Source organism: Lithobates pipiens, unplaced genomic scaffold (assembly GCF_037356315.1).
Source record: "Lithobates pipiens isolate NorthernLeopardFrog02 unplaced genomic scaffold, aLitPip1_a1.2 Scaffold_25, whole genome shotgun sequence".
Lineage (NCBI taxonomy): Eukaryota > Metazoa > Chordata > Amphibia > Anura > Ranidae > Lithobates > Lithobates pipiens.
The window spans coordinates 227,445,452-227,464,290 of record NW_027507787.1 but is presented as its reverse complement, the minus strand read 5'-3'; the positions used below and the strand labels follow the sequence as shown (position 1 = coordinate 227,464,290).

At 44.2% G+C, this 18,839-nt stretch overlaps 1 protein-coding gene across 1 annotated transcript in view; it reads right to left on the bottom strand.

The window, feature by feature from the left end:
* LOC143930931 (alpha-2-macroglobulin-like protein 1) overlaps positions 1-18,839 on the bottom strand; it is a 281,168-nt gene that overhangs the window by 18,784 nt on the left and 243,545 nt on the right. The window contains exons 30-32 of the mRNA XM_077455621.1: positions 16,959-17,174; positions 16,758-16,882; positions 4,525-4,615 (exon numbers count right to left, since the gene is read on the bottom strand). Of these exons, the coding sequence (XP_077311747.1) occupies positions 4,525-4,615; positions 16,758-16,882; positions 16,959-17,174 (432 nt within the window). The remainder of the gene's footprint in view (positions 1-4,524; positions 4,616-16,757; positions 16,883-16,958; positions 17,175-18,839) is intronic.

Below are 18,839 nucleotides of genomic sequence, written 5' to 3'. Positions count from 1 at the left end.
CATAACGTGATGACGTTATTTCGTTACGATGGGACTACGTTCAGGCTAGTAGCCAATAGCTTTGGTCTAGGAATTTGATTTGAGCATGCGTGGCACTTTGTCCCTCGGAGTAGGCTACACATGATCGGAGTATGTCCGATAGGAGCATTTTGTTGGAAAATTTTACGGACAAGTTGGAAAACTTGGTCCGTCGGATACTCCGACGGAAACAGTCCGATGGAGACCACACACAGTCGGAATATCCGACAAAATGGTCCGATAGGAAAGATTCCGACGGAATCTCCGACTGTGTGTACAAGGGCTAAGAGTAACCAAATCCTGGAGCTGCACTAATCTTAGCCCCCATACACACGGTCGGAGATTCCGACAACCAAATCCGTCGGAGTAATTCCAACGGATTGATTCCAGAAGAGGTCCGGAAGTGATGTTGCATACACACGGTCGGACAAAGTTGTCGGAAAATCCGATTGTACATAACGTGATGACGTTATTTCATTACGACGGGACTGTGTTCAGGCTAGTAGCCAATAGCTTTGGTCTAGGAATTTGATCTGAGCATGCGTGGCACTTTGTCCTTCGGAGTAGGCTACACATGATCGGAGTATGTCTGATTGGAGCATTTTGTCGGAAAATTTTTACCGGCAAGTTGGAAAAGTTGGTACGTCTGATGAAGACCACACACAGTCGGAATGTCCGACAAAACGGTCCGATAGGACACATTCCGTGTGTACAAGGGCTAAGGTGGCAAAAGGGGTCACTGCCCTGGCATCCACTGACAGATGAGGCCTCCCTTTATACAAAAATCATACAAAACAATATAAAAATTTATATAAAATACAAAATAAATATTAACAAATTTATATAGCATGTATAATAATCTGGCCTAGCTGAGGAACCTCTCATTTAATAGTGCCTGCATAGTTGTTAAGAAGGAAAAAAAGAAAATCACTGCATGACCCCAATGATTCTTTGGTTGTCTGTAGGTGTGATATTTTTATTACCCCTGTAAGGGGGGCATTCTTTCCATTGGCCACTAACTGTCAATTGGCTTTAGCAGGTTTTCCCCAAGACCTGAAAATAGTTTCAAGAGTTCTTCTGAGGAAAAAAAGCTTAAGAAAGACTTCACTATAGGGTTCCTCTTTACTCCTTCCCCAGCAGCCACATAAAAGGTCATGCAAGGAGGTGAAAGGTGTAGTGGCCCGCGGAGCAAATAATTATATACTCCTAGACAGGGCTTTTTTTTCTTGGAAAATAGGTACAGCAACTCAGTCACGATCCCCCCCCCCCCCCCCCCCATCCCTTACACACACCCTCCAAACAGCATCAAATAGTGGGAGTGGTCAAATTGTTGCTGTATTGAGCTGAAGCACCCGGCCAGCTCTAGTACCTCCCTGCATAGTATAGTTCGCTCACTTGTGGGGTAGATCATCCAGTGATGATGTTGGCGTTTGAAATGCATGCCGTGTACCTGCATCAGGGCCGGATTAACATAGGGGCTATTGGAGCTGCAGCTCCAGGCCACTTTGGCCCATTTGTCCAAAAAAAAAAAAAGATTGACTTTGAGGATTGTAGCTCGGTGATCAGGAGTCACAGAGACCCCACATTTGGGGGGTAGGTAGCTAAAGACCCACTCCAGCACTGGTTAAAATATGGGGCTGCTATCACCTATGGTTCCGGAGATACGGGGCTCCTTGCACAGCCTGTCAGAAGCTACATACAGAGCGGCAGTATAAATACAAGCTGGAACGCTCTGCAGCAGACTGAGAGGATGACCTCACAGAGCTTATAATAATTATTTGTATATTACTTATGATAATTAACCCCTTGCCACCCAGGCCCATTCTGAGACTTCTCTCCTACATGTAAAAATCATCTTTTTTTATGCTAGAAAATTACTCAGAACCCTCAAGCATTATATATTGTTTTAGCAGAGACCCTATGGAATAAAATGGTGGCTTTTGCAACTTTTTATGTTACACGATATTTGCGCAGCAATTTTTTCATTCATAAAAAAAAAAAAAAAAAACACTAAAGTTAGCACAATTTTTTGTTGTGTAATAAGCGAAGCTTTACATTTTTTTACAGGTTACATGTTTAGAGTTACAGAGGAGGTCTAGTGCTAGAATTATTGCTCTCGCTCTAACGATCGTGGCGTATGTAACCTGTGTGTATCTGGCTCTGATACTAACCAGTGCCTACCCAGGGACTGACTAGTATCTCTCCCCAGCCTGTCCCCACATACCCTCTCACCCGCTGACCTGTGAATGGGGCAATCACTCCCGCAGTGTTATTGTGTTCTGCCAGTGAATACAATGATTAGTGTTGCTAACTATAGCTGGCAGCACTGATTGTTTTGGGAAAAACCTGACAGGCTGGTTGTACTCAAGTCGGTTAATAGGTTGACTTGTGTAAAACCAGCTAGCCTATACATAGATCGACTACGGCTGGTCTATGCTTAATTGGTGTCATTTCAATCCATGTATGGCCCACTTAACCACTACGCAGTCCCTAAACATCCTTCCACAAACCATTACATTTTTCCTTCCCAGATTACTTCATCATCCTCTCCTATACATAGTGCCCACTGTCATACTCTCCACACTTCTCTCCTATACATAGTGCCCACTGTCATACTCTCCACACTTCTCTCCTATACATAGTGCCCACTGTCATACTCTCCACACTTCTCTCCTATACATAGTGCCCACTGTCATACCCTCCACACTTCTCTCCTATACATAGTGCCCACTGTCATACCCTCCACACCTCTCCTATACATAATACTCACTGTCATACCCTCCACACTTCTCTCCTATACATAGTGCCCACCGTCATACCCTCCCTGCACACTTCTCTCCTGTAGTTACTGCTTATTGTCCTACTCTCCAGACTTCTCTCCTGTACATATTGCCCACTGTCATACCCTCCAAACTCCTGTGCATATTGCTCACTGTCATACCCTCCACACTCTTCTCTTATGCATACTGCCCACTGTCATACCCTTCACACTCCTCTCCTGTACATAGTGCCTTCTGACATACCCTCTGCACTCCTCTCATGTACATAGTGCCCACTGTTAGACCCTCCACATTCCTCTGTCTCACCTGCACATACTTCCCACTTTTATACCATCCATACTCCTCCCCTATGCCTCTTACCCACCAAAACTGTTCTTTAAAATTATACTGAATATCCTCAATGTTACCAGCTCTAGAATGGGCACTTTTGTCAGTTCAACTAAAGGAAATCTCACAGTCCTCATATTTGTTCTGCCCCATTATTAGTACTTATTTAATTTTGTAATTACTATTGTGAGATGTATAGAGGAACACGGTGGATGTCAGCTACTCTAAATATAGAACTTGTAAAAAAAAGCCTCCCTGAAAATATTTTTGAAATGTTGACAACTATGCACTTAGGCACTGCCCAAGGGCCACAGGGTCAGTAGAGGCTCTGGGGTAGGTTATGCCATAATGTACAAGTATGCCCAGCATATTAGCACATTAGGGTACACTTAAATTGTCAGACTGAGCCCTCCAGTGCTGTGCTGTGAACAATCTGGCGGGGCCCGGGCACTTCCATCTTCACCCGGACTTCCTTCTGGGTTCTGTGCCTTCGGTCACTTGCCTTGGCCAGGCTGCGTTGATGTCATTCCCACACATGCTCATGTGCATCCTCTCTCTCCCATCCCCCCCTTTCTCTCTCATCCTCCCTCCCTTACCCCTCACAACTCTTTCATCCCCTTTCTCTCTCTATCATCCTCCCTCTCTCTCTTTAATTTAATTTGTTATAACAAAAAATTGTTTGCATTTTTATTTATTTATTGTTTATAAAAGGCCCCACCAAAATCTTCAGCACCAGGCCCATGATCTTCTTAATCTGCCTGCATCTCCCTTTTCCCCATCCTTCTACACTCAGTGGGAGCCACTCAAGAGATCTGATCTATGGAAGCTATTGGGGAACAAGCTGTCACTTGTAAGTATAGAAGTCAGACCTTTGTGTTTTCAAGTAATAGTGGTCAGCAGGGATCAGAGGGCCTGAGCCAGAGGTAGTGGAACTGAGCTCCACCACGTTGAGGGAACTGACTTCTCCAGAGGAAGTAATATTTTCGCACAAGCTTAAAAGGCATGTAGCGACTGAATAACAATAACAACAAAAAATCCCTCATGATAGGTAAATGCTGCAAAAAGCATTTAAAAAACTTGAGTTTTCTGTGATTTTGCTTAATTTTTTTCAAGTTGGCGCCAAGGTCTCTTAGAACTAGGAGTAGGCTGAATTATAGGGAATTAGCATTTCAGATTACTGCAAGACCTCTTTCAGCAAAGATATCTGTTTTCACTCTCTATATCCTGTAAAAGTATCAAAACCCAGATGTTGAAATCAGACCGAAAATTGCCTAATGTTATATGACAATCTTTTCAGTATTTATTGTACTGAATTCACTTGCCCATAAATATAATATAATAATAAAAATATAATAAAACCCCATAAAACCAAAACACAAAGGGAAATGTAATGACATACCTCTCTTAGTGAGCTCTTCACAGGAATATAGCCAGACAACATCTTCACCTCTATAATAGCCATGTTGGATGTATTTCGAGCCCCTGTGTATCTGCAAATATTTGTAAAAAGTCGTAGCATGATTTTATTGTTCAGTACGAGACCCCCAAAACATCCCCGAAATTACAGTTATGAAGTCATCATCATTTCTATTTTTCTTGTTGATTATCCTGCAGAGCTTTATGTTCTGTCATCTTTCTCTTTTATGTAATCTTAGCCCTTAGCCCTTGGTTGGAGATTCCGATGGAATGTGTCCTATCGGACCGTTTTGTCGGATATTCCGACTGTATGTGGTCTGCATCGGGCTGTTTCTGTCTGAATATCCGACGGACCAAGTTTTCCAACTTGCCGATAAAATTTTCCGACAAAATGCTCCTATCGGACATACTCCGATCATGTGTAGCCTACTCCGACGGACAAAGTGCCACGCATGCTCAGATCAAATTCCTAGACCAAAGCTATTGGCTACTAGACATGTACAGAGTAAAATATTTTGTTTCGGAATTTCGTTTTCGTCCGAAAACTTAATTTATTTAGTTACTCCCGAAATTCGTTTTTATTTATTTCGTTTTTCGTTCAAAAATTGCATTCGTCCGAAAATCCACATGAATTACGGTCGAATCTGTCTTGGAAGGCTTATGGTGTCTGTCGAATGTATAAAGAAGATTCGACGGAGCTAACTATATAGCATACTTTAGAACCCTATTAAAGTCTATGGGACTCCAACGTTCAAAATCTAAAGTGCTAATTTTAAAGGCTAATTTGCAAGTTACTGTCCTAAAAAGTGTTTGGGGACCCGGGTCCTGCCCCAGGGGACATGTATCAATGCAAAAAAAAGTTTTAAAAACGGCCGTTTTTTCGGGAGCAGTTATTTTAATAATGATTAAAGTGAAACAATAAAAGTGTAATATTCCTTTAAATTTCGTAGGGGGGGGGTTGTCTATAGTATGCCTGTGAAGGGGCGCATGTTTCCCGTGCTTAGAACTGTCCCTGCACAAAGTGTCATTTATGCAGGAAAAAAAGTCCTTTAAAATCACTCGCAGCTCTTATGAATTGTCGGCTCCGTAATACAGAGAACACTCATTGAAAGTCATTGATAAAAAAATAAATAAACAAATAAATAAAAAAGCGTGGGGGTCCCCCAAATTCAATTACCAGGCCCTTCAGGTCTGGTATGGATATTAAGGAGAACCCTGCCTCAAATTTAAGAAAAAATTTGACGTGGGGTTCCCCCTAAATATCCATAACCAGACCCTTCAGGTCTGGTATGGATATTAAGGGGAACCCTGCGTCAAATTTAAAAAAAAATTGACGTGGGGTTCCCCCTAAAAATCCATACCAGACCCTTTATCCGAGCACGCAACCTGGCAGGCCGCAGGAAAAGAGGGGGGGACGAGAGAGCGCCCCCCCCTCCTGAACCGTACCAGGTCACATGCCCTCAACATTGGGAGGATGCTTTGGGGGTCCGTGACCCCTCAAAGCACCTTGTCCCCATGTTGATGAGGACAAGGGCCTCATCCCCACAGCCCTGGCCGGTGGTTGTGGAGGTCTGCGGGCGGGGGGCTTATCAGAATCTGGAAGCCCCCTTTAACAAGGGGACCCCCAGATCCCGCCCCCCCCCCTGTTTGAAATGGTAAGGGGGTACAAAAGTACCCCTACCATTTCACAAAGAAAGTGTAAAAAATGGTTAAATAAAACAAACACACTTTTGAAAAATTCCTTTATTAAAAATAAAAAAATAAAAAAAAGATTCCAGTGGCGGTAATCCACTCTTGCTATCCAGCGACGGACGGTCATCTCTCCAGCGATGTCTCATCTCATCCAGCGCAGCGATCCATCCTTCTTCTGTCTCCTCCACGGAGACACTGCTGACGCTTCTTATATACGGAGGGCGGGGCCACCCGTCACCTGACCCCGCCCCCCTCTGGCGCAAGGGGAAACCCGGGGTTCCCCGTGATGTATGGGTGACCCCGCCCCCCTCTGATGTAACGGAAACCTGCCTGTGTTACATCAGAGGGGTGCGGGTGGCCTGGTACGGTTTAGGAGGGAGGGGGGGCCGCTCTCTCTCCCCCCCTCTTTTCCTGCGGCCTGCCAGGTTGCGTGCTCGGATAAAGGGTCTGGTATGGATTTTTAGGGGGACCCCCACGTCAATTTTTTTTAAAATTTGATGCGGGGTTCCCCTTAATATCCATACCAGACCTGAAGGGTCTGGTTATGGATATTTAGGGGGAACCCCACGTCAAATTTTTTCTTAAATTTGAGGCAGGGTTCCCCTTAATATCCATACCAGACCTGAAGGGCCTGGTAATTGAATTTGGGGGACCCCCACGCTTTTTTTTAAATTTATTTATTTATTTTTTTATCAATGACTTTCAATGAGTGTTCTCTGTATTACGGAGCCGACAATTCATAATAGCTGCGAGTGATTTTAAAGGACTTTTTTTCCTGCATAAATGACACTTTGTGCAGGGACAGTTCTAAGCACGGGAAACATGCGCCCCTTCACAGGCATACTATAGACAACCCCCCCCCTACGAAATTTAAAGGAATATTACACTTTTATTGTGTCACTTTAATCATTATTAAAATCACTGCTCCCGAAAAAACGGCCGTTTTTAAAACTTTTTTTTGCATTGATACATGTCCCCTGGGGCAGGACCCGGGTCCCCAAACACTTTTTAGGACAGTAACTTGCAGAATCTTTTCTCTCTGTCAAATCTTTTTTCTCTGTCGAATATTTTCTCTATATAATCTTGGACTAATAGAGGTAAGGTTAAGCACATTCGACCACAGGTTCTATAGACACAGATTGTTGTCAGAGTCATGTCGAATCTCCTATTCTATATCGAACTGTTGTAACAATGAAAACGAAAATAAAGCATTTATTTATGTCGGATCTTTCGTTTTTCGGATTTTGTGCTTTCGTTATCGTTTGTCAAAACGAAAACGAAAATAGCTGAAATTCGGACGAAAATGCATTCGGACGAAAACGAATGCACATGTCTATTGGCTACTAGCCTGAACGTAGTCCCGTCCTAACGAAATAACGTCATCGCATTATGTACAATCGGATTTTCTGACAACTTAGTCTGACCGTGTGTATGCAACATCACTTCTGGACCTCTTCCGGAAATTAATCCGTCGGAATTACTCTGACGGATTTAGTTGTCGGAATCTCCGACTGCGTGTACAAGGGCTAAGATTAGTGCAGCTCCAGGATTTGGTTACTCTCAGCCCTTGTACACACAGTCGGAGATTCCGTTGGAATCTTTCCTATCGGACCGTTTTGTCGGATATTCCGACTGTGTGTGGTCTCCATCGGACTGTTTCCGTCGGAGTATCCGACGGACCAAGTTTTCCAACTTGTCCGTAAAATTTTCCAACAAAATGCTCCTATCGGACATACTCCGATCATGTGTAGCCTACTCCGAGGGACAAAGTGCCACGCATGCTCAAATCAAATTCCTAGACCAAAGCTATTGGCTACTAGCCTGAACGTAGTCCCATCGTAAAGAAATAACGTCATCACGTTATGTACAATCAGATTTTCCGACAACTTTGTCCGACCGTGTGTATGCAACAGTTTCGGACAAAATCCGTCGGACAAAATCCAACGGATTTGGTTGTCAGAATGTATGACCATGTGTACAAGGGCTTATTATCGTCATGAGTGCCTCCTCAAATTACTAGGTTGGAAGTGAACATATCTGTGCATCTAGGTCTGAGACGAGTGTTTGATGAGCATAAGACCCCTTTCACACTGCCAGCGTTTTTCAGGCGCTACAGTGTTAAAAATATTGCCTGCATAACGCCTGAAAAAGTGGCTCCATTCACTCCAGTGTGAAAGCCAGAGGGCTTTCACACTGGAGCGGTGCACTGGCAGGGCATTACAAAAAGTCCTGCCAGCAGCTTCTTTGGAGTGGTGAAGGAGCGGTGAACTCACCGCCCCTCCACCACTGTTCCCTATTGAAATCAATGAGGCATCGCTGTGATACCCCCAGCAAAACGCTGAATAGTGCCGCTAAAATAACGGCGGCAACTCGCTGTGAAAGGGGTCTAAAGCTAATGAATAAAAAATAAAAATAAACAGTAAACATACCGTACATCCAAGTATTACCAAACAACAGAAGCGACAATACAGTGGAAACAATATAACGACCGGGGAAACTGGCGCTACCTATTTAGCATGAACCAAAAAAGGTTCTCATTCCACCTAAATGAAAATTAAACCTTTACCAGGAAGCCCTAAAACTTATAGACTCCTATTTCTATTGAAACCAGGAATAAATACAGGAACAGCTCCACCCAGAAGCTATTAAGTCACACAAATTATATAGTATGTCTCCAAACCAGCCCTAGTGAGTGTGATAAGTCTCATATAATCCCAAACAAACCATACATAAATCCTGTGAGAGAAGCTGAATATCGGAAAATAATAATGCTAGCTGCGATTATTCGCAAAATCGCATCGGTGCTAAAGTTTACCAACAGTCTCCCCACTAGAGTATAATAGTGAAAAAACAACAACCTTGATTCCAGAATGTGAAGAATACATCCAGTGAAAAAAAGGAGAACTATCATGAAAGTACCAAAAAATGTAACAAAACTTCTATATAGCTCGGTGCGATTTTACCTTAAAATCGCATCGGTGCTAGACTATAATTGTGCCAGTAATTTAACATATGTTAGTGAAAATATAGCCCAATAGCTGAATGTGAAAAAATGCAACTGCTATTATTTCTATGAGAGTGCATAAAAAATTTCAGGTGAAAAGACAAAAAATATATATATGTGAAAAATTATATATATATATATATATGTGAAAAATTATATATAAGAGACAACCGATCATATAACACAGCCCCTAATAATATAAGTATAAAAATAACCTTCAATAATAAAGTTGATGACAATCGTGAATAAGAAAAAATATATATATGTAATAAAAATCAAAAAAACAATAAAAAATAATATTAATAAAAAATAAAGAAAACTAAAAAGAAAAAAGTATATTATCCAATAGTCCAAAATATATATTCAATAGTGCAAATCCCAAAAAATGTTCATAAAGTGACTTTAGTGCTTCTTGTGCAATCTTCAACGTGACTTCCGTGCTCCCCCACAAGGAACCCCACTCACCAGAAGAATGTACCCCTGCAGGGGTTGTTCGCCTTCAGACCAAATCTACCGATGTCCGGCTTCTCCCAACGCAGACAACGCAGTCTGCGTTGGGAGAAGCAGTGTACGTCCAGGGTTCTCTGTACTCCTCCTGTCCTTTGTATATGGGCGGTGTGGTGGGTGTTCCTCAGTCAGTGCTGTGTGTACAGTCACAGGTTCTTTGCTTCTGGTCCCATGGTACTCTGTTTCTGGGTCTTGTGTCCTGAGGTTGTGGCAGCATTTTACTGTCCTAAGTGAAAAAGGAATTCCAGAAAAATTCATTCCAAAGCTTGGGGAAGGATATATGGAATTTTCTTCTGGATACGATCAATCACCAAATTACGGGTTAAAGAGCCGGACATCGGTAGATTTGGTCTGAAGGCGAACAACCCCTGCACGGGTTGAAGATTGCACAAGAAGCACTAAAGTCACTTTATGAACATTTTTTGGGATTTGCACTATTGAATATATATTTTGGACTATTGGATAATATACTTTTTTCTTTTTAGTTTTATTTATTTTTTATTAATATTATTTTTTATTGTTTTTTTGATTTTTATTACATATATATATTTTTTCTTATTCACGATTGTCATCAACTTTATTATTGAAGGTTATTTTTATACTTATATTATTAGGGGCTGTGTTATATGATCAGTTGTCTCTTATATATAATTTTTCACATATATATATAATTTTTCACATATATATATATTTTGTCTTTTCACCTGAAATTTTTTATGCACTCTCATAGAAATAATAGCAGTTGCATTTTTTCACATTCAGCTATTGGGCTATATTTTCACTAACATATGTTAAATTACTGGCACAATAATAATCTAGCACCGATGCGATTTTAAGGTAAAATCGCACCGAGCTATATAGAAGTTTTGTTACATTTTTTGGTACTTTCATGATAGTTCTCCTTTTTTTCACTGGATGTATTCTTCACATTCTGGAATCAAGGTTGTTGTTTTTTCACTATTATACTCTAGTGGGGAGACTGTTGGTAAACTTTAGCACCGATGCGATTTTGCGAATAATCGCAGCTAGCATTATTATTTTCCGATATTCAGCTTCTCTCACAGGATTTATGCATGGTTTGTTTGGGATTATATGAGACTTATCACACTCACTAGGGCTGGTTTGGAGACATACTATATAATTTGTGTGACTTAATAGCTTCTGGGTGGAGCTGTTCCTGTATTTATTCCTGGTTTCAATAGAAATAGGAGTCTATTAGTTTTAGGGCTTCCTGGTAAAGGTTTAATTTTCGTTTAGGTGGAATGAGAACCTTTTTTGGTTCATGGTAAATAGGTAGCGCCAGTTTCCCCGGTCGTTATATTGTTTCCATTCTTGGAAGAAACCCTAAAAGGGGATTTTCTTCTTGTGGGGGGGCAGCAACCTAGAATTATATATATACAGGCATATAAGACATACATAGGATTTGTATTGAGCCGTTTTATGTTTTTGTTTACCCACTCCCGGTGTTGAATAGCGCGGTTCTTCTATCTTTATAATGACAATACAGTGGAACCTAGGATTGCGAGTAACGCGGTTAACGAGCGTTTTCAAAATACGAGCACTGTATTTTTAAAAATCCTGACTCGGTTTGCGAGTGTTGTCTCGCAAAATGAGCAGGATTCAAGTCAGAGTGGTGTATAGTACCGAGTTTGGCCTGAGGTGGGGGGGACGGCGTTGGAGCCGATCTGAGCCATTTACAGCCGTTCGGGGGCCGTTCGGAAATGCTTGGAAAGCCTCGTAAATACTCTGTTCCCGAGCATTTCCGAGGTTTTCCGAGGTTCTCTGGCACCCTCCCCACCTCTGGCCACATGCGGTATTGCATGCCATTGAAGTCAATGCGGAACAAATTATTTTCATTTCCATTGACTTCTATGGGGAAACTCGCTTTGATATGCGAGTACTTTGGATTACGATCATTTTCCTGGAACAGATTATGCTCGTAATCCGAGGTTCCACTGTACTTATATTTCTGTGTATATATTGTCTACATATTCAGTAGCTTTTCACTAAATGTATTTATTTAAAGTTACCTGGGAACCTCACATGGTATTTGGGCATAGGGATGGGCGAATGGTTCAGCGCAAGCATGAGTTTGCCTGATCATTTGCCTGTGTGGCCATTCGCCAAACACCCAAATTTGCAGGATGTTCGCCCCTTCGAACACCCTGCAATGTACTGAGCACTGCACAGTGCATTCTTTGCCCTGATTGGGCAAAGCTTTGTCCAATCAGGGCACAGTGTAAGCTGGTTGTTAAGGAATGGGGTCAGGAACCTGGTGGCCACGTCCTTAACAACCAATGAGTCTTCATTTGTCAATGGGTTTCCCTGCTGACAGATGAATTTAAAAAAAAGTACTGGTAAAAAAATAAAGAAAAAAATAACATGGGGTCCCCCCAAGTCCATGCCAGGCCCTTCAGGTCTAGTATTGATTTTTTTTAAGGGGAACCCCACGCCAAAATAAAAAATGCCACGGGCCCCCTCCCCTAAAATCCATAACAGACCCTTATACGCTTATCTGCGCATGCAGCCTGGCAAGTCAGGAAAAGGGAAAGGGATGAGCGAGCACCCCCTCCTGAACCATACTAGGGCACATTCCCTCAACATGGGGGGTGGGTGCTTTGGGGCAGGGGGGCTCTGATTGGTACAAGGGCCTCCTCCCAACAACCCTGGGCTGTGTTTGTTGGGGTCTGCGGGCAGGGGGGGCTTATCACAATTGGAAGCCCCCTTTAACAAAGAGGCCCCCAGATCCTGACCCCCCCCTTATGTGAATGGGTATCGGGTACATCATACTCCTACCCATTAACCAAAAAAAATACAAAAAGCAAGAAACATGGGAAACTGTTTTTGACAAGCCTTTTATAAAAAAAATTGTGTCCTTCGATGTAAATCCACCGTCACGGACCTGAAAACCAGAAAAAATGGAACGCGCTTCTGCCTCCATGGGAGGCTACCCGCCGTATGCTCTCTGCACTTTGATAGCTCTTATATATACGATGTACCCCTACTCGTTCACATAGCGGGGGACAGGATCTGGGGGCCCGCTTGTTAAAGGGGGCTTCCAGATTCCGATAAGCCCCCACCCACAGCCCCCAACAACCACAGCCCTGGGCTGTGGTTGTCGAAAAGAGGCCCTTGGCCCCATCAACACGGTCCAAAGCATCCCTGGTATGGTTGGGGGGGGGCATTTGCTTGCTCCCCCTATTCCTGACCTGCTGGTTGCATGCTTAGATAAAGATCTGGTATGGATTTTTTTTTTTTACTTGTCTATAGTGTAGCAGTATTTGTCACATATTGATCTTCACAGATAATTTTTTGGGCTGGTTTGTGTGCAAAGATGGTCTTATTTGCTCACATCACAGCAGTATTTGTGTTATATTGATACACTTTGTTGCAGACTTTTAAGTTACTGGTTCACACTAATCAGCAGACACATGTGCATGCCTTATCCCTGGGGGATTTCTCCAGGAACTTCCTTTAGAAGTATTTGTGTATTTGCTGTGCACTTGTGTACTGCTCGTAGTCACTAATTTAGCACTCATCCCAAGAGGTGACTCCTGGAATTTTCATACATTTATTTTTCTTCCTATAGTGCTGCATTTTATATTTTTAAATAATAATAATAAAAAATGTTTTATTATTTACTATTAATTCATTCTGTTCCATTTGTTTAGATACGGCATTTGTTATTTTGGATAATTTGGAACTTTGAATAAATTCATATTCGGTACGTTCACCAACAGCCAAATTTGAAAAGAAATTATAATACCTATAATTTAATAGTTATTACTAGTTAGTTACTCTTTAGAATTTTCTGATTTTCTTTCTTATTTTCAGATTTTCCAATTGCGATCATAACAAATGACCCAAAAAAAAACAAAAAAAAAACTGAATGAAATGAAAACGAACAAATTTTTTGGCAGTGCACATGTCTAGTTCCCATACAGGGCTGTTATAAGACTACCAAATTATTATAAATAAATTATTAAAGTAGCAAATAACTGAGCTGTAAATTGAATATAAAATAAATAAAAACATTCCAATACTGTTCATAAAACAATAATTGACAAAATTGTAGAGACAACAAAATGTCTCTAGGGTATTGCTTTTCCCAGTAATCTACATTGTATTGTATGTATTGTATACTGTTAGGCCGCGTACACACGCGCGGACTGTTCGCCCAACCTTGTTCGGCAAACAGTTTGTCAAACAGTCCGCTCAAAATTTGCATGAGCGGACTTGCCCACACACGAGCGGACTGTTTGACGAACAAGGTTGGGCAAACAGTTCGCTCAACTTTTGAAATGAACGGACTCGCCCACGTAAGGAGGAGGCAAATCCGCCCATTTCGAGCGCGTGTACAGGTAGGCGGGGCCCGCGAAGGAGACGTCGCGGGCTCCGCCGCCTGGAATGGGCTTAAAGGGGAACCCCAACGCCGAAAAAAATCGGCGTGGGGGTTCCCCCCAAGTCCACACCAGACCCTTGTCCGAGCACGCTACCCGGCCGGCCAGGAAAGGGGGGCGAGCGAGCGCGCCCCCCCTCCTGAGCCGTACCAGGCCGCGTGCCCTCAACATGGGGGGTGCCTTGGGGAAGGGGGGGCCGCGCGGCCCCCCCACCCCAAAGCACCTTGTCCCCATGTTGATGAGGACAAGGGCCTCTTCCCGACAACCCTGGCCGTTGGTTGTCGGGGTCTGCGGGCGGGGGGCTTATCGGAATCCGGGAGCCCCCTTTAAGAAGGGGGCCCCCGGATACCGGCCCCCCACCCTATGTGAATGAGTATGGGGTACAATGTACCCCTACCCATTCACCTGTGAAATAAAGTACAAATAAAAACACAACACAGGGGGAAAAAATATTTTATTGCACAGCCGGGGGTCTTCCGTCTTCGGGGGTCTTCTCGCCGGACTCCTCCGCTATGTGTGTGTAGCTCTTTTGCCAGCGGAGGAGTCCGGCTTTCTTCCTCCCCGCCGCCGGCCTCTTCTCCCGACTTCGGGGGTCTTGTCCCCCTCTTCGGTTCTTCTGCCGGGCCACCGCGCCTTCTTGTAGCTCTTTTACAGGCGGTGGCCCGGTCTTCTGTCGCCGCTGCCTTCCGTTCTTCTGTCGCCGCCTTCGGTTCTTCTGCCGGGCCACCGCGCCTTCTTGTAGCTCTTTTACAGGCGGTGGCCCGGTCTTCTGTCGCCGCTGTCGTCGTCGTCGCCGCCGCCGCCGCCGCCGCCTTCCGTTCTTGTTCTTCTTCTTGTTCTTCTTCTTCTTCTCCTGGAGATGTTGACTCGACGATCTCTCCGGCCGGAATGCCAGGGACACGCTCCGCTGCCACTTATATAGTGACAATGGGGCGGGGTCACATGGTATATGTCACATGGGTTGGTCACATGGGTTGATGTCACATGGGGACTATGACATCGTAAGGGGGCGGGGTCACCATGTGACATCAACCCATGTGACATATACCATGTGACCCCGCCCCATTGTCACTATATAAGTGACCGCACAGCGCGTCCCCGGCATTCCGGCCGGAGAGCTCGTCGAGTCAACATCTCCAGGAGAAGAACAAGAAGAACAAGAAGAAGAACACGAACGGAAGGCGGCGACGGCGACAGAAGACCGGGCCACCGCCTGTAAAAGAGCTACAAGAAGGCGCGGTGGCCCGGCAGAAGAACCGAAGGCGGCGACAGAAGAACGGAAGACGGCGACAGAAGACCGGGCCACCGGACCAGGCGCGGTGGCCCGGCAGAAGAACCGAAGAGGGGGACAAGACCCCCGAAGTCGGGAGAAGAGGCCGGCGGCGGGGAGGAAGAAAGCCGGACTCCTCCGCTGGCAAAAGAGCTACACACACATAGCGGAGGAGTCCGGCGAGAAGACCCCCGAAGACGGAAGACCCCCGGCTGTGCAATAAAATATTTTTTCCCCCTGTGTTGTGTTTTTATTTGTACTTTATTTCACAGGTGAATGGGTAGGGGTACATTGTACCCCATACTCATTCACATAGGGTGGGGGGCCGGTATCCGGGGGCCCCCTTCTTAAAGGGGGCTCCCGGATTCCGATAAGCCCCCCGCCCGCAGACCCCGACAACCAACGGCCAGGGTTGTCGGGAAGAGGCCCTTGTCCTCATCAACATGGGGACAAGGTGCTTTGGGGTGGGGGGGCCGCGCGGCCCCCCCTTCCCCAAGGCACCCCCCATGTTGAGGGCACGCGGCCTGGTACGGCTCAGGAGGGGGGGCGCGCTCGCTCGCCCCCCTTTCCTGGCCGGCCGGGTAGCGTGCTCGGACAAGGGTCTGGTGTGGACTTGGGGGAACCCCCACGCCGATTTTTTTCGGCGTTGGGGTTCCCCTTTAAGCCCATTCCAGGCGGCGGAGCCCGCGACGTCTCCTTCGCGGGCCCCGCCTACCTGTACACGCGCTCGAAATGGGCGGACTTTCCGAGCGGGAACAGTCCGCTCATTTCGAAAGTACAGCGGACAAGCCCACACACGGGCGGACTGTTCGCTCAAACACAGTTTCAGCGGACAGTTTTTCGGAATTTCCGAAAGACTTTGTCCGTCCAACTGTCCGCTGAAACTGTCCGCTGAAAGCCCACACACGAGCGGACTGTCCGCCCAAACACTGTTCAGCGGACAAGGTTGGGCGAACAGTCCGCCCGTGTGTACGCGGCCTTAGGCTGGGTTCACATATGTGCGAATTGGATGCAGGTTTCTCTGCATCCAATTCATATGACATGCAAGTGTGCCCGATTCGCAATGAAGCCGGTTTACACAGGTCTAGGGAGGCCGCGGTCCTCATTCCAAAAGGGTCCTGTGTGTCTTTGGGTCTGGTTCAGGTGCAAATTCATGCAAAAATTGGGACGTGATTTGCACCTGAACCGGTGAACAGGGACACACCGGTCCCCATGCTGGGAACCGTAGCTGCATATATGTGAACCTGACCTAAAAGACCCTGCACTTAGAGGGTACTTTTTGTAAAAATGTTGGTAGTTATGAAATCTTATATGATGCTGAATATAAATACTGTTTGACTTACTGAGCAGTTATATGAAGTCCAAGGTTTTTCACTGGATCTCGCACACATTTTTTTGGTGTTACCTCAACACCGACTGCAAAGGTGGCCTCATTTCTTACCACTGGGGTGTTGAATCTAAGAACCGTCTACAAGGAAGGATAACAACATGAGATGATTGCAGAATGGATGGAACAGAAGAAATATATGGGATTTCCCATGTACCTGTACAAAGACACAACCACTTCCTGTAGCAGTCACTGTGTACTCTCCGGGGATGGTTGGTAGTGTCCTCCTCTGGAGGAGAAGTCGGTTTTCGTTGTTTACATGGAATTTCTCCAGAAATCCTGTCTTGGAAGTAACGGTCACCGTTATATCTCCCTTGATATAGTATGTAGCCTCTGCATACTTGGCCAATGCCTGGAGAGCCACGACTGTGTCCTATAAGAGAAAATGCCTGGACGTTATATACAAAGGATATTACAATAGAATTAAGGAGACGGAACAGTTCACCAATATAACTTAATGTACTGTATATTTCTGTTTTTTAATCAATATCCTGTTGTGTTTATTAACGCTCTAGATTTTTTTTTTTTTTTATAAAAAACAAAATTCTGTTTGGCTCAGCTACAAAACAAGATAACATTTTCAAGTATCATTGTACGGCATATCAAAAACTGGATCTCCTAATCGTTGATTGATGAAATGGTAAAGGGCTTTTTTTTTGCAGAAGAATGCACAGGATCAGCCAATCTGACAACAAAATCCAATGTTTTTTTTCCGACGGATGTTGGCTTAAATCTGTCTTGCATACATGCGGTCACACAAAGTTGGTTGGAAATTCCGACCGTCAAGAACACGGTCACTTACGACGAGCCGAGAAAAATTAAGTTCAATAGCCAGTGCTGCTCTTCTGATGATTCCGAGCATGCCATTTTACATTGCACAACATTTTATGACAATGGATTTTGTTGTCAGAAAATTTGAGAACCAGATCTCAAATTTTGTGTGACGGAAGTTCCGATTAGAAAATGTCCGATGGAGCCTGCACACGGTCGGAATTTCCGACAACAAAATCCTAGCAAACATTTTCCATCTGAAAATCCTCTCGTGTGTATGGGGCAGAAGAATTACATTTTCAGTAAGCCACGGAATCACTTTAAACTAACAAAAGTATGCAATATTAGTCATTCTAGAGGTTCATTTTTAAAATAAATAAAGACATTATACTTACCCGCTCTGTGCAAGGGTTTTGCACAGAGCAGCCCCGAGATGCCTCTTCTGGGGTACCCTGCCAACACTCTTGGCTCCTCCTCCATTTCTAGTGCCTCATAGCAAGCTGCTTGCTATGGGGGCATGCATGCAGGCTCTAGGCTGAGCTGGGCTGTGTGTGTCTACAGATACTTATAAATATATAAAAATTACAGAAGATTTTATTGATGCCAAAAAACAAGATAGGAAAATTATATCTGTGATCAACTGCCCCATTGTGAACACCCACTGGTGACATACTGTGTATAGCTATGATGTTTTATCTGTAAACGATTGATTTTTTTTGGCATCAATAAAATCTTCTGTAATTTTTATATATTTATTTGTTATATTATTTTTATTGTACCACGATAGTCCAACTGCCCCCCATTTTCATGGTAGTCTGGTTGGGGATTAGGCTCCCAATTTCTATATTATTGATTCGGGATGATGGTATAAGTCCCTACCCATTCTTATTTTTGTATTACTTTATAAGAGGCCATATCTATTTTGCTTACAGGATTTGATCCGATTGGCTCCTGCCTCCATGTCCTGTGAGGTGAGAGAGAAAAGAGAGCACCGCTGCTCTTGGGCACAGTGCTGGATCGATATCGGGGTCAGGTAACTATTTAGAGGATCTGGAGCCAACCATGGAAGTTTTTTTTTACCTTATCACAGAGAATGCATCAAGGTAAAAACCATTAAGCTTTTACAAGCAAGCAAGAATAGACGTAATTTCCATGTTCATCCCACACCCACCTAACTGTCCCCGAGCCACCCCCATCAAATCATTCTCTGCAGCTATTACCTTTTGTACCACCACCCTCTCCCTTTAGAATGTAAGCTCTACGAGAA